The 17,443-nt window shown below is 39.6% G+C and overlaps 1 protein-coding gene across 1 annotated transcript in view; it reads right to left on the bottom strand.

Annotated features, from left to right (window-relative positions):
* Catsperb (cation channel sperm associated auxiliary subunit beta) overlaps positions 1–17,443 on the bottom strand; it is a 138,413-nt gene that overhangs the window by 104,165 nt on the left and 16,805 nt on the right. The window contains exons 4-5 of the mRNA XM_036205648.1: positions 14,639–14,699; positions 3,271–3,366 (exon numbers count right to left, since the gene is read on the bottom strand). Of these exons, the coding sequence (XP_036061541.1) occupies positions 3,271–3,366; positions 14,639–14,699 (157 nt within the window). The remainder of the gene's footprint in view (positions 1–3,270; positions 3,367–14,638; positions 14,700–17,443) is intronic.

The raw sequence follows: 17,443 nt of genomic DNA, 5'->3' as shown, positions 1-17,443 counted from the left end.
GATATAGTAGAGGCTGGAGAGATAGTTCAGTGGTTAAGAAAACTGCCTATTCTTTGAGGGGAACTGGGTTTGATTCCCAGTACCCCCAGAGCAGTTCAATATTGTCTAAAGCTCCAGTACAGCAGATTTCAATACTTTCTTGTGGCATCCCAGGGCACCAGGCACACACATGATGCACAGACATGTATACTGGCAAAACACCTATAAACATAAAAACTTTATACATGGGTATGATATGATCTCACTCTTCATCAGTTAAAAATGGGCCAGTTTTTATTACGCAAAGGAGAAAATGAAATTCTCTTGATAATATTCTGGAGAAAGATCACACTGCTGAAGAATATTTAGGATAAGAGATATTAATTTAGTCATACATAGAAAATACATATTCACATGGTCTGTGCTTAGAATTACAAGAGCTGGAACACAGAACAGAGATATTTGTCACTAAGGGATCTGCTTCAAAAGCATACATTTCCTTTTGCTCCTTTTTCAATCCCATCAAAACAACAGTAGGTAAATAAACAAAAGAATAAATCCAGAGTATATAGAGAGAAAAGAGACGTTTTCAGCAGTGAACAAGAGACCAAGGTCTCTAGAAAATAGGTAGAAGTTGGAAATGGACTAACAGAAAAAAAAATCAATCCAGTATGAGACATCTTCAGCCTATCAAAAACTGCATATCACCTTTCTATTGAAATGAAAATCAGGTTGTTGTTGTTGTTTTTTTTAATTCCCCTGCTTTTGTTTTTGCCAAGCTCTAACTCTGAAGTTTCCTGCTTTTCTCCATATCTGTTCTTCCCTCTCTGAGAAGCATTCCACGAAATGCAGGAATGGGTGGGGCTGTCCTCAGGATCTCAATGCAGCCCTGAGCATCACTGGAACTCTTACTCACCAGGCTGGAGCAGACAATGATCCTCTATGGAGGACTTAAACAGACTATAAAAACTTACAATACCTACATGAATATGAAATTACTTAAAGCTAAAGTCAAATTTCCATATATAAAAACAGGAATTCTCTTTTCTCCTGGGGAAAAGGAACATTGAAAAAACACAAACAAACAAACAACAACAACAACAACAAAAACAAAAACCTTTCTTATTTAAAAATTACAAAAGAATAACATTTTTCCTGTGTTGGAAAAATCAGAGACCAAAGTACCAGAAAAGTACAAAAGTGGTCCAGGTCAACTTGAAAGAACGCTACAGTGTGATTTAAAAAACAGTCAAGGAACTTTAACAACAGAGACACTTAAGAATCAGTTCTTAGCTGTTGATATTCTACAATGCAGTTCCAGCCCCTCAAACTTTCAGAAAAACTCAACTGTGTCTAGACCCAAATACCTCGGGAAACTTCCTCTTCCCCCTACTTTGTGTAAAGCAAGAAAAGCAGTTCAATTTCTCTCTGTTTGCTTATTATGCAGTCTAGCTACAGCCAGAAGGGGAAAGAAACAATGTCAACTACAGTAACTCAGCAGGAAGTTGCTCAGGACTTCAGAGAGCTTCTGGTAAGGAGCTGACTTCATAGGCTGCAATGTGTTTGCAGGCCATTCACACCAGACCTTAGAGAACACGAAAGTTTCATTCCTCTTGGATTGACAGTGCCTCTGACCTTAAGGAAAAGCTGCTTGGGGTCAGATGCTGTATTTTAAGTCATAAGAACTAGAGAGTGTTAGTGATCCAAAAGCCTCAGGTGAGCGAGAAACTGATCAGGAAAGTTGATTTGACTTTGACTTTGGTAAGCTTCTGGTAGGATCAACACACTGACCCGTTTGGGTAATTACCTGCACGGTGTTTACCCACCACCCTACAGCTCCCCAGATTTTCTTGAGTGCAAACAGCAGGAAATACTAGATAGAAGGATTTAGGATGTGGAGATAAACAGATAGAAAATACAGGATAGCCTCGAGAGGGCCTGGAACCAACAAGCCTTGACTGTCTCTGCCCCAGGGTATTTTTAGAAATGCCAAGGGTTAGAGCAAATACAACACCACCTCCACCCCCATCCCCATCCCCACCCTCACCCCTTTACAGCCAAGTGCAGACCATCTCAGACACCTGTACTCAGGCCTGGCTCATGGTCCAATCATCCTCTCTATGCAGACCTGCTGGGTAAATCCATGGGGAACCTGAAAATGGGCTCCCACGATTACTACTTTTCAACTGCAGGGGACCTGAGTTGCCTATGGAAACTCACATTCCCAAAGTTCCCCTTTTTGTCATATAAAGTCCCCAACCCCTCATCTGCCACTTGCACAGTCTCCACACCTTCAGAGAGACTGAGGCTCTTCAATTGTTCTGATTAAAGAACAATTCTGTTTCTGGGGAAAAAAATTAAAAATGAAAATAAAAAAACTAGAGAGCAATTGAGGTTTGTCTGCTGCCAAGTGAGAGAGAGAAAAGTAGTGACCAATGTGAAGGTCACTGTTGACCTGTGATTAAAAACAGTTTATGTATACAATACAGAATTTAGACACACAGCTTGGGTCTATTGCAGTCTGTATTGGAGATGAGGCAGTACAGACAGGATTTTTAAGCATCTCTTGTGAGGTTAGTCGTGAATGAGGACTTAGAACCACACACTCACCTTTCTCCTTGACTCCCACTTCCTTGTGTTGCCCCTCCTGTCTCTAACTTCCAGGAACTCATACTGCTCTACTTGATTGCTCCAGAAGAAGTAGAGGGTTCATCCTTGATGCCCCACTTCCCTCACCCCTGGCTATCAGGAATCCCATCTGCTCTCCTTACAGAGTGTATTCTTTTGGCTGCTACTGCTCACCTTCTGCACTGTACGCACCACAGCCTGAGGCTTACAGGCAGCTCTTGGGCATGGTGATACAACAGCTGCTAGCCATGGCCTTTATTCCATTCCTGCCATCCTTCCCCAAGAGTAGGTCTCTGGCTGACAAGCACCCAACCCTGGGACCTTTTCCAAAGCTTAAGTCAGAATGTATCACCTTCCTACTCAATGTACTCAGTTGATGCCATTTTGATATAGCTAGTAAAAAGCCCCCACTTTTCCCACAGTCCCTGTCAGCCTTTCCAAACTCAGGAGACATTGCCATCATTTTCTGTGCTTCAGCGAGAAGGGGTCCTCTCAGCTCCTCAAACAGACCAATCCTATTTCTGCATACTCTCATATATATGTTCTTAGTTTGCTCCATCAGGCTGTGGTCGTGGCCATCTGGGATTTGGCACTGTGTGGTAGTCATGAAAGTTTTTCCAAACAGTATGTGAATTCCATTCTACTTTATGTGCTGATATTTACCTCGGACAAGATCCAGTAGGGTCCCTTCAGTATCATAAATGTTTAATCCTTTATGCATTGTGACCTTTATTATCCATTCTTCTACAGCCACAATGTCTAAAAATAAAAGATAAACAACTTTTTGCACGTCATGTTGATGAAATGGAAGAATGTGAACACTACCAACAATACCTTTTCCTTTTACAGTCATTTTCACTTCATCTATGTGTCACATTTCACATATTTTTCTGAAAACTTATTTTTTGGTGAAATAATGGTAAAGAATTATGAAACGATTTTACTGCCACAGCAATGTATCTTAATGCTAATAAATTTAGATCCTAATTTCTCTCCTCTTGTGGGCTGCAAGAATATATTATAGAGATTCAGCTGTGTATTAAAGCTATACTTTGAATGACCAAGCGTCCAGCAAATGGGAAGACACTTATCACTGAATATTTGGTGTAAATACAGCCTTAATATTCAGCTGTGCCTTGCTATGAATTTCTTATGGGACCATATATTACTAGACCATTTGGCAAACAGTTCAACTTCTCAGGCCTGCTGAACCTCTAGGTAACTAACTCCCCTGCTGAGCCTAGGAGACAAGCAGGCTGTAGATGCATAGCTTTGCTTCTTGTGCAAATGAAGCTCAGACCATCCCTTGCCTATAGGCCTGGCGGCTTTCCAGAGAAATTGACTGAGAACAAAGGAGGTTTTTTGCATAACCAGGTTCAGTAAAGACTGGAGCAGAATTCCAGAGGCAGACACAGAACTGCATGGCCAGAGAAGAGAGAAAAACAGAGATTCTGTAGAGGGTATAACAGATCTCTTGTAGAGTTTATCAGGGCCAGGGGTAAGGAGTCAGGAAGGACAGATGGAGGACTAAGGAACAAAAGAAAAGGTGAGACCAAAAGCATAAGGACTTAGTTATTACCAGTGTAAGGGTTCTGTCCTTAATTACGTCATCGGCCTGGGATGCAGCCCAGCCTAAAAAGCAGGCGGGCCCTCTGTGTCCCTCCCTTTTCTCTTTCTACTCTCTTCCCTCTGCGAGGTCTCCCTGTCTCCCCTCTCCACTCTCTCCCCCTTTCTCTCCCAATAAAGCTCTAAAAAGGTAACTATGGCTTGTGACTCCAGCACTCTTGCTCCGTCGGCATGGCAGCCACCACCAGCAGCGCTGATTTAACCAACAACCAGGGCTATAAGGGGACAGAAAAAGTAGGTACAAAGAAGAACTGAGACTCAGGACAGAACTGAAGCAGTATAGATAGAGTTTTGTCATAAAGGAATGCAGTAAACAGACAAAAGAGCATAGTGTACATAGATTCCTTTCCCTCAGATACTCCATTTTGAATGCAGTATCGTCCCCATGACTCTGGGAGGAATTTTCTCAGGGCTGGAACTAGGGAAAATTCCATTACTCTCCAACAGCTACAGAGAGGAAAAAGAAAACCATATCCCTTTTGTGAAACGGTATAATATTATTTTAAAGTACCTGTCAAAGAAAAGTACAGGACTTGAGGGTGGCAATACTGAATTTGACCAAATGTGTAAGGAAGAATTAACAGCATTTCTTATCAAACTAGTGCCCATTAATGAAATAGAAGGAATACTTTAAACACATTCTGCAAGGTCAGTATCACCCTGATACCAAACCAGATAAGGAAAGACCATAAATAGAAAACGCCAAGTCAACATTCCTGATGAATCTTAAGGTATATATCCTCAAACAAATACTAGGAGCTGAAGAGATTGCTCAGTGGTTAAAAGCACTGGCTGCTCTTCTAGAGGATCCAGGTATAGCTGGCAGCAACCATAGGGCCAACACAGCAACCTCTACCTCCAGTTCCAGTGTTTTAAACACTCACTTTTGGCCTTGTGAACTCTGTACCCACATGGTGCAAATGCATATGTGTAGACAAGATACTCACATAAAAAAATAATAAATAAATCTTTGAAAATACTAGAAAACATAAATCCTTACCACAGTAAAATGATCATTCACCATGGGATTCATCCCAGAGATTCCATGGTAGTTCAATAACAAGAAAGCAAATAGATTTCTCAGAAGACATGCAAATGGCCAGCTGGTATGTTAAACATTACTAATCACCATGGAAATGTGATTCAAACCATGACATGATATCTTTTTATGCAAGATAGAATGTCCATAACCAAAAAGACAAAAAATAATAAATGTCAGTAATGATGTTGGAAACTAGCCGCCCTTCAACACTGTTATAGGCATGTAAATTAATGTAGCCATCCGGGAAAGCAGTGTGGAGACTTCTCAAAATATTAAAAATAATCTAGTAATCCTACCACTGGGTATGAAGCCAAAGGCAGTGAGATCAACGTGTCAAGGAGATGCCTGTCTACCACCATCTTATTTTTGTAGTACTATTCACCATAATCAGAACAGTCACCCAAAATATACATTTTCATTGGCATGAATTCTGAAAATGTAGTATACTGCCGGGCATTTACCCACCAACCCCACAGCTCCCCAGAGTTTTCTTAAGTGCAAGCAGCAGGAATTATTAGATAGAAGGATTTAGAATGTGGAGATAAACAGAAAATACAGGATAGCTTTGAGAGGGCCTGGAACCTATTCCAACAGGCCCTGACTGTCTCTTCCCTAAGGTATTTATAGAAATGCCAAGGGGGTGAAGCAAAAGACCTCCCTCCAGCACAGCCTAGTGCAGACCATCTCAGATACCTGCACTCAGGCCCATAGTCTGATTATCCTCTCTATGCAGACCTGCTGGTTAAAGCCACGAGGAACCTGAAAATGGTTCCCACAGTATACCCACACTCATATGAATACTATGAAATCTTGTTATTTGATACAACATGGATGAATCTAAAGAACAGTGTATTAGATGAAATAACCCATGCATAGAATGGCAAATACTAGCATTGTCCTATTTACATGTAAATATAAAGAAGTTGCTTTTATAGGACAGAACTGAATGGTGGTTCCCCGAGTCTTGAGTGGTTAGGTTCTAGGGAGAGAAGGAGGATGTTTGTCATGGGTACATAATTATACTTAAATAGGAGGATGGAAAAGGCTAGAATATGAAGACAAATAGAGACAGAAGTAAATGAGATGTTGGTGTTAGGTATTTGGGAAATATGGTAGGTAGTAAGGAGAAAAGACTTGGTGATGACTACAGATGGCCACAGAGTTTCTGCCCTTAGTGATGAAATGAACTAAAATGGAACTGAAGAATTATTGTACAATTGTGCAGTAAGGCTGTTTTAAAAATAAAATACTGCACATGCCTTTAATCCTAGCACTCTGGAGGCAGAGGCAGAAAGATCTTTGTGTCCTCAAAGCCAAATTCCAGGTCAGTCAGAGCTACATAGTTAGATCTAGTTTCAAATAAAATAAAATATTAAGGGCTAATGTTTCACTAAGGATAAAATCCCTGAAATATGATTTAGCTTCTGTGTGTTTATTTAGGACCACTTAGCTGTAGAACACAGGAAAACTTCTGGCTGCACACACAGTGCCAGCTACAGGTATAATATAACCCCTACACCTAAGGCTCTGAGAATATTGTGGAACTACTGGTGTGGTGGTGGAAAAATTATGTGAGCTAGTAAGGACCAGGACGTTACTTGCAAGATTGCATCTTCTATATGACAAAAAAGATGCACTCATGAAATCTCAAATATATGGTTGCCAAAACAAATCTGAATAATAAATAACAACTTTTGAAGGGAGAATTATGTTCCATCCCTAGATGAATGGCTATAGGCAATTATGATGGCTAAGGAAGGGAGATGTAAAAATAAAAAAAATGAAATAAAAAATAAATACTTTTATTTTCTATAGGCAAAATTAATTCAGTATTAATTTTGCATTTATCATAATAATCCCACCATTTTTCACATATGGGAGTATGTCCCACAACTGAAAAGGTATTAATTTGGTCCACTAGCTCAATATTCCCAACTCCTGGATTTGACACTCCTCCTCCTCCTCTCCCTCTGGGTATTCACAGCCGTGTGTGATGTTACACTTCCACACACCACTTATGAGTAGATTCCATAACAAAATAATACATCACATACTACATCCTGCAACATTTTCAAATTAATTCCACTTCAATAAAATTTATCAAGTCCCAATTTCCTCAATATTATAATTTTGAACTTCTAGACAATGAGTTTGTTTTAAATAAAGCATGGTATAAAAATATATTGTGAGAGGTGAGTGCCTGGGGTTATAGCCAGAGAGGCAACTGTCCCTGGGTCCCACTGCTGGACACAGGCCATCCCCACAGGACCTGACCAACTTGGCCCCAGTTTCCAGCCAATCTGAGGGCCCTGCAGGAAGGCTCCCCTTTTCCAAGACTGCAGGCAGACCCTGCAGTCTCCACACCCTGCCCCCACACCCATCTGCCAGAGACCCCAGCTACTTCCTGAGAATCAGAGAAAAGCCCCCAGCTTCCATCCTGCCCTGGAACTCCCATCTAGACCAGAGACCAGAGGAACTCCCATCTGGACAAGAGGAGCTCCCATTTGGACAAAATAAGGAAACCCCAGGGACTTCCCGAGACACAGAGTCCAGCCACCCAGCTCCTATCCGGCCAGCACTCTCATCTGGACCAGCACTCCCATCTGGACCAGAGCTTCCATCTGGACCAGAGAGAGGCACCTTAAATCTGACAGCTCTCTCTGGACCAATAAACTGATAAGACCAAGAATGAACCCAAGAGGAGATGGGAAGACACCAAGGCACAGGTACATACAACAAAATAAAGAGCAATACAGAATCACCAGAACCTAGCCCTTCTCCAACAGCTAGACCTGAACATCACAGAATGGAATAATAATAAGAAGAAGAAAACAACCTTACAAGTAACATCATGAAGAGGCTAGAGCCTTATATAGAAGAAATCAAAAATAAAGCAGATGAACAGACAAACAAAAAATGGGAAGAATGCTATAAAAAACTAGAGGAAATGACAATTAAAGCAGAAGAAAACAATAAGTCCTTGAAAGAAAATCATGAAAAAGCAAGGGACACAGTCCAAGACCTGAAGAGGGAAATAGAAAAAAATGAAGAAGACACTAGCAGAAGGAATGCTGGAAATAGAAAATCTGAGTAAACAAACAGGAACATCAGATACAAGTAGATAGAAGAGAGGATCTCTGGTGTTGAAGATACAGTAGAAGAAATAGATTCATCAGTCAAAGAAAACACTAAAATCAACAAAGTCATGACCCAAAATGTCCAAGAAATTTGGGACACCATGAAAAGACCAAACCTATGAATAATAGGGATAGAGGAAGGAGAAGAATACCAACTCAAAGGCACAGAAAATATATTTAACAAGATCATAGAAGAAAACTTTCCCAACTTAAAGAAGGAAATGCCTATGAAGATATAAGAAGCCTATAGAACACCAAACAGACTGGACCGCCCAAAAAAGTCCCCTTGCCACTTAATAATTAAACAACTAAATGTACAGAATAAAGAAAGAATATTAAGGGCAGCAAAGGAAAAAGGCAAAGTGACTTATAAAGGCAAACCCATCAGAATAACACCCCATTTCTCAATGGAGACTTTGAAAGCCAGAAGGACCTGGACGGATATAATGCAGACACTAAGAGACCATGGATGATAGCCTAGACTAATATACCCAGCAAAACTTTCAATCATAGATGGAGTGAACAAGACCTTCCAAGACAAAACCAGATTTAAACAACACTTATCCATAAACCCAGCCCTACAGAAAGCACTAGAAGGAAAAATCCAACCTAAGGAAGGCAGATACACCCATGAAAACACAGGCAATAGAAAACAGCACAGCAGTAAACCCCAAAGAAGAGAAGTACACACACACTACCACCAAAACATAAAAATAACAAGAGGAATGAACAATCACTGGTCATTAATATCCCTTAATATCAATGGACTTAGTTCACCTATAAAAAGACACAGACTGACAGAATGGATATGAAAACAGGACCCATCTTTCTGCAGCATACAAGAAACACACCTCAAATTCAAAGACACACACCTCCTAAGAATAAAAGGCTGGGAAAAGACTTTCCAATCAAATAGTCTTAAGAAGCAAGCTGGTATAGCCATCCTAATATCCAGCAAAATAGACTTCAAACTAAAATCAATCAAAAGAGATGATGAAGGACATTACATACTCATCACAGGAAAGATCCACCAAGATGAAGTCTCAATTCTGAACCTTTATGCCCCAAAAACAAGGGTACCCACATATGTAAAAGAAACATTACTAAAGCTTAAATCACATATAAAACCCCACACATTAATAGTGGGAGACTTCAGCACCCCACATTCACCTCTGGACAGATCAGCTAAATTGAAACTTATCAGAGACATAATGGTCTTAACTGATGTTATGGATCAAATGGACTTAATCGATATCTACGGAACATTCCACTCAAACAAAAAAGAATATACCTTCTTCTCAGCACCCCATGGAACCTTCTCTAAAATCGACCACATACTTGGCCACAAGCAAATCTCAACAGGTACAAAACAATTGGAATAACTTCCTGTGTTCTATCAGACCACCATGGTTTAAAGTTAGATTTCAACAACAGAAAAAAACTACAGAAATCTTACAATCTCATGGAAACTGAATAATGCTCAACTTTACCAATGGGTTAAAGAAGAAATAAAGAAGGAAATTAAAGACTTCCTAGAAGTCAATGAAAATGAATACACTACATACCCAAACTTATGGGATACTATGAAAGCAATGCTAAGAGGGAAATGCATAGCACTGAATACCCACATACAGAAACTGGAGAAATCTCACACCAGTGACTTGACAGCACACCTGAAAGCCCTTGAACAGGAAGATGCAAAGTCTCCCAGGAGGAACAGATGTCAGGAAATTATCAAATTGAGAGCTGAAATCAATAAAATAGAAATAAAGAGAACAATACAAAGGATTAATGGAACAAAGAGTTGGTTCTTTGAGAAGATCAACAAGATAGAAACCCCTTATCCAAACTAACCAAAAGACAGGGAGAGAGCATGCAAATTAACAAAATCAGAAATGAAATGGGGAACATAACAACAGACAATGAGGAAATCAATAGAATCATCAGGTCATACTTCAAAAACCTCTACTCCACAAAACTGTAAAATCTAAAATAAATGGATAATTTTCTGGATAGATACCACATACCTAAGTTAAATCAAGACCAGATAAACCATTTAAATAGTCCAATAACCCCTAAGGAAATAGAATCAGTCATTAAAAGTCTCCCAACCAAAAAAAGCCCAGGATCAGATGGTTTCACTGCAGAATTCTACAAGATCTTCAAAGATGACTTAATACCAATACTCTTTAAATTGTTCCACACAATAGAAGCAGAAGGAATATTACCAAACTCCTTCTATGAGGCTACAATTACCCTGATTCCTAAACCAAACAAAGATGCAACAAAGAAAGAGAACTACAGACCAATCTCCCTCATGAACATTGATGCAAAAATGCTCAATAAAATACTGGCAAACAGAATCCAAGAACACATCAAAATAATTATCTACCATGATCAAGTAGGCTTCATCCTAGGGAGGCAAGGGTGTTTCAACATACTAAAGTGCGTCAATGTAATACACCATGTAAACAAACTCAAAGAAAAAAAACACATGATCATCTCACTAGATGCAGAAAAGGCATTTGACAAAATCCAACACCCCTTCATGATATAGGTCTTGGAGCGATCAGGAATACAAGGAACATACCTAAACATAATAAAGGCAATCTACAGCAATCCATTATCAAATTAAATGGAGATAAACTCAAAGCAATACCACTAAACTCAGGAACAAGGCAAGGCTGTCCCCTCTCCCCCTACTTATTCAATATAGTACTTGAAGTTCTAGCCAGAGCTATAAGACAACATAAAGAGATTAAAGGGATTCAGATTGGAAAGGAAGAAGTCAAGCTCTCCCTATTTGCAGATGACATGATAGTATACATGAGTGACCCCAAAAATTCAACCAAGGAACTGATACAGCTAATAAAAACCTTCAGCAACATTGCAGGATACAAGATCAACTAAAAAATATCATTAGCCCTCCTATATAAAATAGACGAATAGGCTGAGAAGGAAATCAGAGATACATCACCCTTTACAATAGCCACAAATGATATAAAATACCTTGGGGTTACTCTAACTAAGCATGTGAAGGACCTATATGACAAGAACTTTAAGTCCCTGAAAAAAGAAAGTGAAGGTGTCAGAAAATGGAAAGATCTCCCATGCTCATGGATAGGCAGGATTAACACAGTAAAAATGGCGATCTTACCAAAAGCAATCTACAGATTCAATGAAATCCCCATCAAATTACCAATACAATTCTTCACAGACCTGGAAAGAATAATACTCAACTTCATATGGAAAAACAAAAAACCCAGTATAGCCAAAAGAATCCTTTACAATAAAACAACCTCTGGAGGCATCATGATCTCCGACCTCAAGCTCTACTATAGAGCTACAGTGATAAAAACAGCTTGGTACTGGCATAAAAACCGACATGTGGACCAATGGAATCGAAGTGAAGACCCTGACATTAACCCACACACCTATGAACATATAATTTTGACAAAGAAGCCAAAAATGTACAGTGGAAAAAAGAAAGCATCTTCAACAAATGGTGCTGGCATACCTGGATGTCAATGTGTAGAAGGCTGCAAATAGATCCATATCTGTCACCATGCACAAAACTTAAGTCCAAGTGGATCAAAGACCTCAACATAAATCCAGTTACTCTTAACTTGATAGAAGAGAAAGTGGGAAGTATTCTAGAACGCATTGGCATGGGAGATCACTTTCTGAATATAACACCAGTAGCACAGACACTGAGAGAAGCAATCAATCAATGGGACCTATTGAAACTGAGAAGCTTTTGTAGAGCAAAGGACATGGTCAACAAGCAAAGCGACAGCCTACAGAATGGGAAAAGATCTTCACCAACCCCACATCTGACAGAGGGCTGATATCCAGAATATATAAAGAACTCAAGAAATTAGACATCAAAATGCCCAACAGTCCAATTAAGAAATGGGCTATAGAACTAAACAGAGAATTCTCCACAGAGGAAGTTCAAATGGCTGAAAGACATTTAAGGAATTGCTCAACATCCCTACTTATCTGGGAAATGCAAATCAAAACGACTCTGAGATACCACCTTCCACCTGTCAGAGTGGCTAAGATCAAAAACACAGAAGACAGCTTATGCTGGAGAGGATGTGGAGCAAGGGGAACTCTCCTCCACTGCTGGTGGGAATGCAAGCTTGTACAGACACTTTGGAAATCAATATGGCACTTCCTTAGAACATTGGGAATCCATCTCCCCCAAGACCCAGCTGTAGCACTCTTGGACATATACCCAAGGAATGCTCAATCATACCACAAGGGCATTTGCTCAGCTATGTTCATATCAGCATTGTTTGTAATAGCCAGAACCTGGAAACAACCTAGATGCCCTTCAACTGAAGAATGGATAAAGAAAATATGGTACATATACACAATGGAGTACTACTCAGCAGAGAAAAACAATGACATCATGAGGTTTGCAGGCAAATGGATGGATCTAGAAAAAAATCATCCTGAGTGAGGTAACCCAGACTCAGAAGGACAAACATGGTATGTACTCACTCATAGGAGGATATTAGATGTAAAGCAAAGATGACTAGACTGCTACACAACTCCAGGGAGGCTACCTAGAAAACAGGACCCTAGGAAAGTCCCAGGGATCACCCAGTGACAGAGAAATGGATGAGATCTACCTGAACAACATGGACGACAGTGGGAGTAATGAAGGGCGAGATTTGAGGGAAAGAAAGTTTAGGGGATCAGGAGATCCCAGCTGGATCAAGAACAGAAAGGGAGAACGAGGAATAACAGACCATGATAAATGATGACCACATGAGAACAGCAATAGGCAGAGTGCTCAAGTGGTCCCCAGAAATCCACAATGATATATCCTCTGTAGACTGCTGGCAATGGTTGAGAGAAAGCCTGATATGACCTAGTCTGGTGAGCAGATGACTAAACACCCTAACAGTTGTCTTGGAACTCTGATCCAATAACTGATGGAAGTGGATGCAGAGATCCTCAGCCAGGCCCCAGGTAGAGCTCCAGGTGTCCAACTGTCGAGAAAGAGGAGGGACTGCAAGAGTGTGGACTGTTGAATCCAAGATTGCAAAAAGCACAGGGACAAATAGCCAAACGAATGGAAGCACATGAATTATGAACCAAAAGCTGTGGAGCCCCCAGCTGGATCAGGCCCTCTGGATAAGTGAGACAATTGAATAGCTTGAACTGTTTGGGAGGCACCCAGGCTGTGGGACCAGGATCTGTCCTTAGTGCATGAGCTGGCTGTTTGGAACCTTGGGCTTACACAGGGACACATGCTCAGCCTGGAAGGAGGTGACGGGACCTGCCGGTACTAAATCCACCATTTTTTAATGAATCCCCAGGCGTGTCTTGGTCCTGAAGGACATGGAAATGGAGGGGAGGGGTTTGGGGGAAGGTGGGGGTGGGTGCGGGAGGGGGGAGGACAGGGGAACCCATGACTGATATATAAAATTAAAACACATAATAATAATTGGAAAAAAAGAAATGAAAGAAAAAATATATATATATTGCTATATAATATAAATATTTTATTTTATCCCACACAACTTGTAAGACTTCTAGATAAAATGCCCAGTTAAATTTGAATTTCAGATAAACCACAAATAATTATTAGTATGTCCCATACAACTATATGGGCGCATTTATATGATGTTGTATGGAACATTCTCTCCAAACTGAAACATTTCCTCAAATGGGAAAGCCTTGACTTACCTGTTTCAGTAGGTAAAGCAAAGGGCACCAATCCAGAACAGAATTGTGGAAGATTCTTGCATGCCTCCACCCAACTATGTAAGGTAGAGTAAACAGTTACAGAGGTTAGAGACTGACTAGACATCCCAGGAAAGAGAGATGTCCCAACTGTGGAGCTGCAGCAAGCTTGTAGAAATCTACAGAGCTGTAGGTTTGGGGAGTCACAACCCAAGTTAGGGTGAGCTTTCTGGTGATGCAGCCACAGTTGAGTTATCCCTGTTCCTCATGAGGAACCCCTCACAACTTGCTTAGGAATGCCCTGAGAAAACTCAGTGGTTCCCCAAAATGGACACTGGTACAGCAGTTACTTTGGTCTGCTGCTGGTTCCCTTTCTGGTATACTCGTGTTTTGCATCTCCCCAGGAAATACCTGTCACACAACACATGAGATAAGATGTGATTTATTACATGATGTCAATACTTTTATTTGCTGAATGTGGCAATACAGACCCATGAGTACAAGAATTACTTCAGATCCCTCTTACCTGTGTTTACTGTGATGCTTTCTCTAGGAATATCAACGAACCAGAAAGTCTGATTGTTGAACTTGAAGAAAGAAGAAATAAGCATGCATTATTTTACAACATTAACAACAACACTTATTTTAGTATATCCTGCCCAATAATTTAAAAATAAAATTAGTCAAAAATATCCAAATATATATACATATAGTCCAATTATAGATAAAGGGTTTTCAATAGCAAATTTCACTGTTTGGGATGTTTCCCGTGTTACAGTCACATATGAGTAAACACACACACACACACACACACAAACACAGACACACACACACACAGACACACACATTCAAGGATATTTTGCATCATTGTTTGTAATTTTATGACCACATGTTGGAACAGCCTAGCAAGCACAAAGCTGAAGCATTACTGACTAGATAAGTCACAGTCAACTCATGGGGCTGGCAGAGCATTTGGGAATTTAAGAGGGAAATCCCAGGAAGAGGAGAACAATAAATATGAGGAGCTCCAAAATTTACATAGAAAACATGTCTAAATATTCCTGCTACACCAAGGAAGAGAACACTCCCATAACAGCTCTAAAAAGAAAAAGCAGTAGAAGCTAAAAATCTAGCAGGATAATCAAAACTACAGGTAAAATAGTTTATAGTTTTTTTCTTTTCTTTTCTTCTTTTTTTTTTTTTAACCAAGGAAATTATCTGCTTTTTTTGTTTGTTTTGTGGAGCTGAGGATCGAACCCAGGGCCTTGTGCTTGCTAGGCAAGCGCTCTACCACTGAGCTAAATCCCCAACCCCCTGTTTTTTAGACTAGCAATAAAAATAAAATTTCTTAGAAGAACCAGAATCCAGAGTTGCCACAAGATGTTACCTACAGTGTCCAGTTTTCAAACAAAACAATGACAATAGGCAAATGTAACTGATATTATGGGGACAAATATAGACAGTCAGTTGACTCAGTTTGGCTAACAGACAATGGATTAAATGTTATTTTTACAAATCTGTGCATAGACTGAAGGAAACTGTCCCAATGAATGAATGCATAGATAATTCCAGAGTAGAAAAGATACATAAAGAAAATCAACAAGATAGAGGAGGGGTTATATGAGCAAGAGATATCGAGACCGTGATTGGAAAAAGTACAGAGAGAACTAGCTGAACTAGTGGAAACACATGAACTATGAACCAATAGCTGAGGAGCCCCCATGGTACTGGACTAAGCCCTCTGGATAAGTGAGACAGTTGTTTAGCTTGAACTGTTTAGGGGGCCCCCAGGCAGTGAGAACGGAAACTATCCTTAGTGCATGAGCCAGCTTTTTGGAATCTAGACACTTCGCTCAATCTTGGTGCAGGGAGGAGGGGATTGGACCTGCCTCAACTGAATGTTACCAGGCTTTGCTGACTCCCCAGGGGAGACTTTGCCTAGAAGGAGATGAGAATGGGGAGGTGGGTTGGGATGGGGGAAGGCTGGGGTTGGGAGGAGGGAGGACAGGGGAATCTGTGGTTGGTATGTAGCACGACAGAAAATCTCTTAATAAAAAGAAAATAAATGCAAAAAATAAGGCCGTAAGTAGAACAACTGAAGTAAAATACATACTAAGTGGCCTCAATAGAAGACTGAATAAGACAGACAAGGAAAAAGGGAATTCAGGGATATACAAGTGACTCAGTCATAAAGGAGAAGGAAGCAGTAGCATGGTTGGAGATAGTAACAATATATACTATATATCTCAAAAGGTTAAAATATGTTTATCATAAGACATGAGGTGCTATCTCAAATAAAAGAAACAACAACCCAAAACAAAAACAAGAACAAAAATAATACATAGTTGAGAAGAGTAATTTAATCTAATAAAAATATTGTACAATATGTACATTTATTGAAATACCATCTGATATCCCACTTACTTATACAGATTTTATATTTTCATGTATCTGTCAAATTTAGAAAAAAATGAAAGTGACTAAAGAAACTTAATAGTTTTAGAGACTTGCAGGACAATATCTTGCTTTCTAAGACTTGTAAAATTAAGAGTCCTAAGAAGAAGACAAACAAAAGAGAAAAAAAATGCAGAAATAATTACTGAAGGCTTTCAAAATTTGGCAGACACAAAATATGCAGCTCAGATACCCAGTCAGGAAAGTACAAAGAGAAAAATGTAAACATGTGCAGAGAAGAACGACACATTACATACGGAGGGAATAGCTGCAATTTAAAGCTAATTTCTTATCTAGAAACAATGGTGCTAGGTGACTTTAGAATGTTCCAAATTCTGGAAGAAAATTAAGCCACTGAAAATGGTATATTTGGAAAAATTATCTTTTGAAATTTAGGTGACTAATAAATATGATAGAAGTCACAATATGTTTAGCAAAATTATAAAATGAAAGAAAATTATACAATAAATGAAATGTTGGGAGTAGATTTAATGGAACAAATATAAAAGGTGTACTCTTGACGACCACATGACATTGTTGGCAGAAATCAAAGATCTAAATAAATGCAAAGATGTCACATGGTTATCATTTGGAAACTCTACATTATTAAAATGTCAATGTCATCCAATTTATTTACATATTGAACACAATCTCAGGAGACTATTTTGTAGTCACTGGCACGGTTATCCTAAAACTTAGGGAACCAAAGGGACTCAGACTAGGAAAAAAGCAGTCAATTGAAGAAAAGTGAATTGAGGCTTTGTCAACATTTAGCACAATGCCATGCTATCAAGACAATGTGGCATCAACATAAAGGTTAGGATCACAGATCAAAGCAGCAGTGTAGTTTTCGACAGAGATGCTAAAACAATTCCAG

This window comes from Onychomys torridus, chromosome 14 (assembly GCF_903995425.1).
Source record: "Onychomys torridus chromosome 14, mOncTor1.1, whole genome shotgun sequence".
Lineage (NCBI taxonomy): Eukaryota > Metazoa > Chordata > Mammalia > Rodentia > Cricetidae > Onychomys > Onychomys torridus.
Note: the sequence above shows the minus strand (reverse complement) of the source record. Positions and strands in the feature narration are given on the sequence as shown.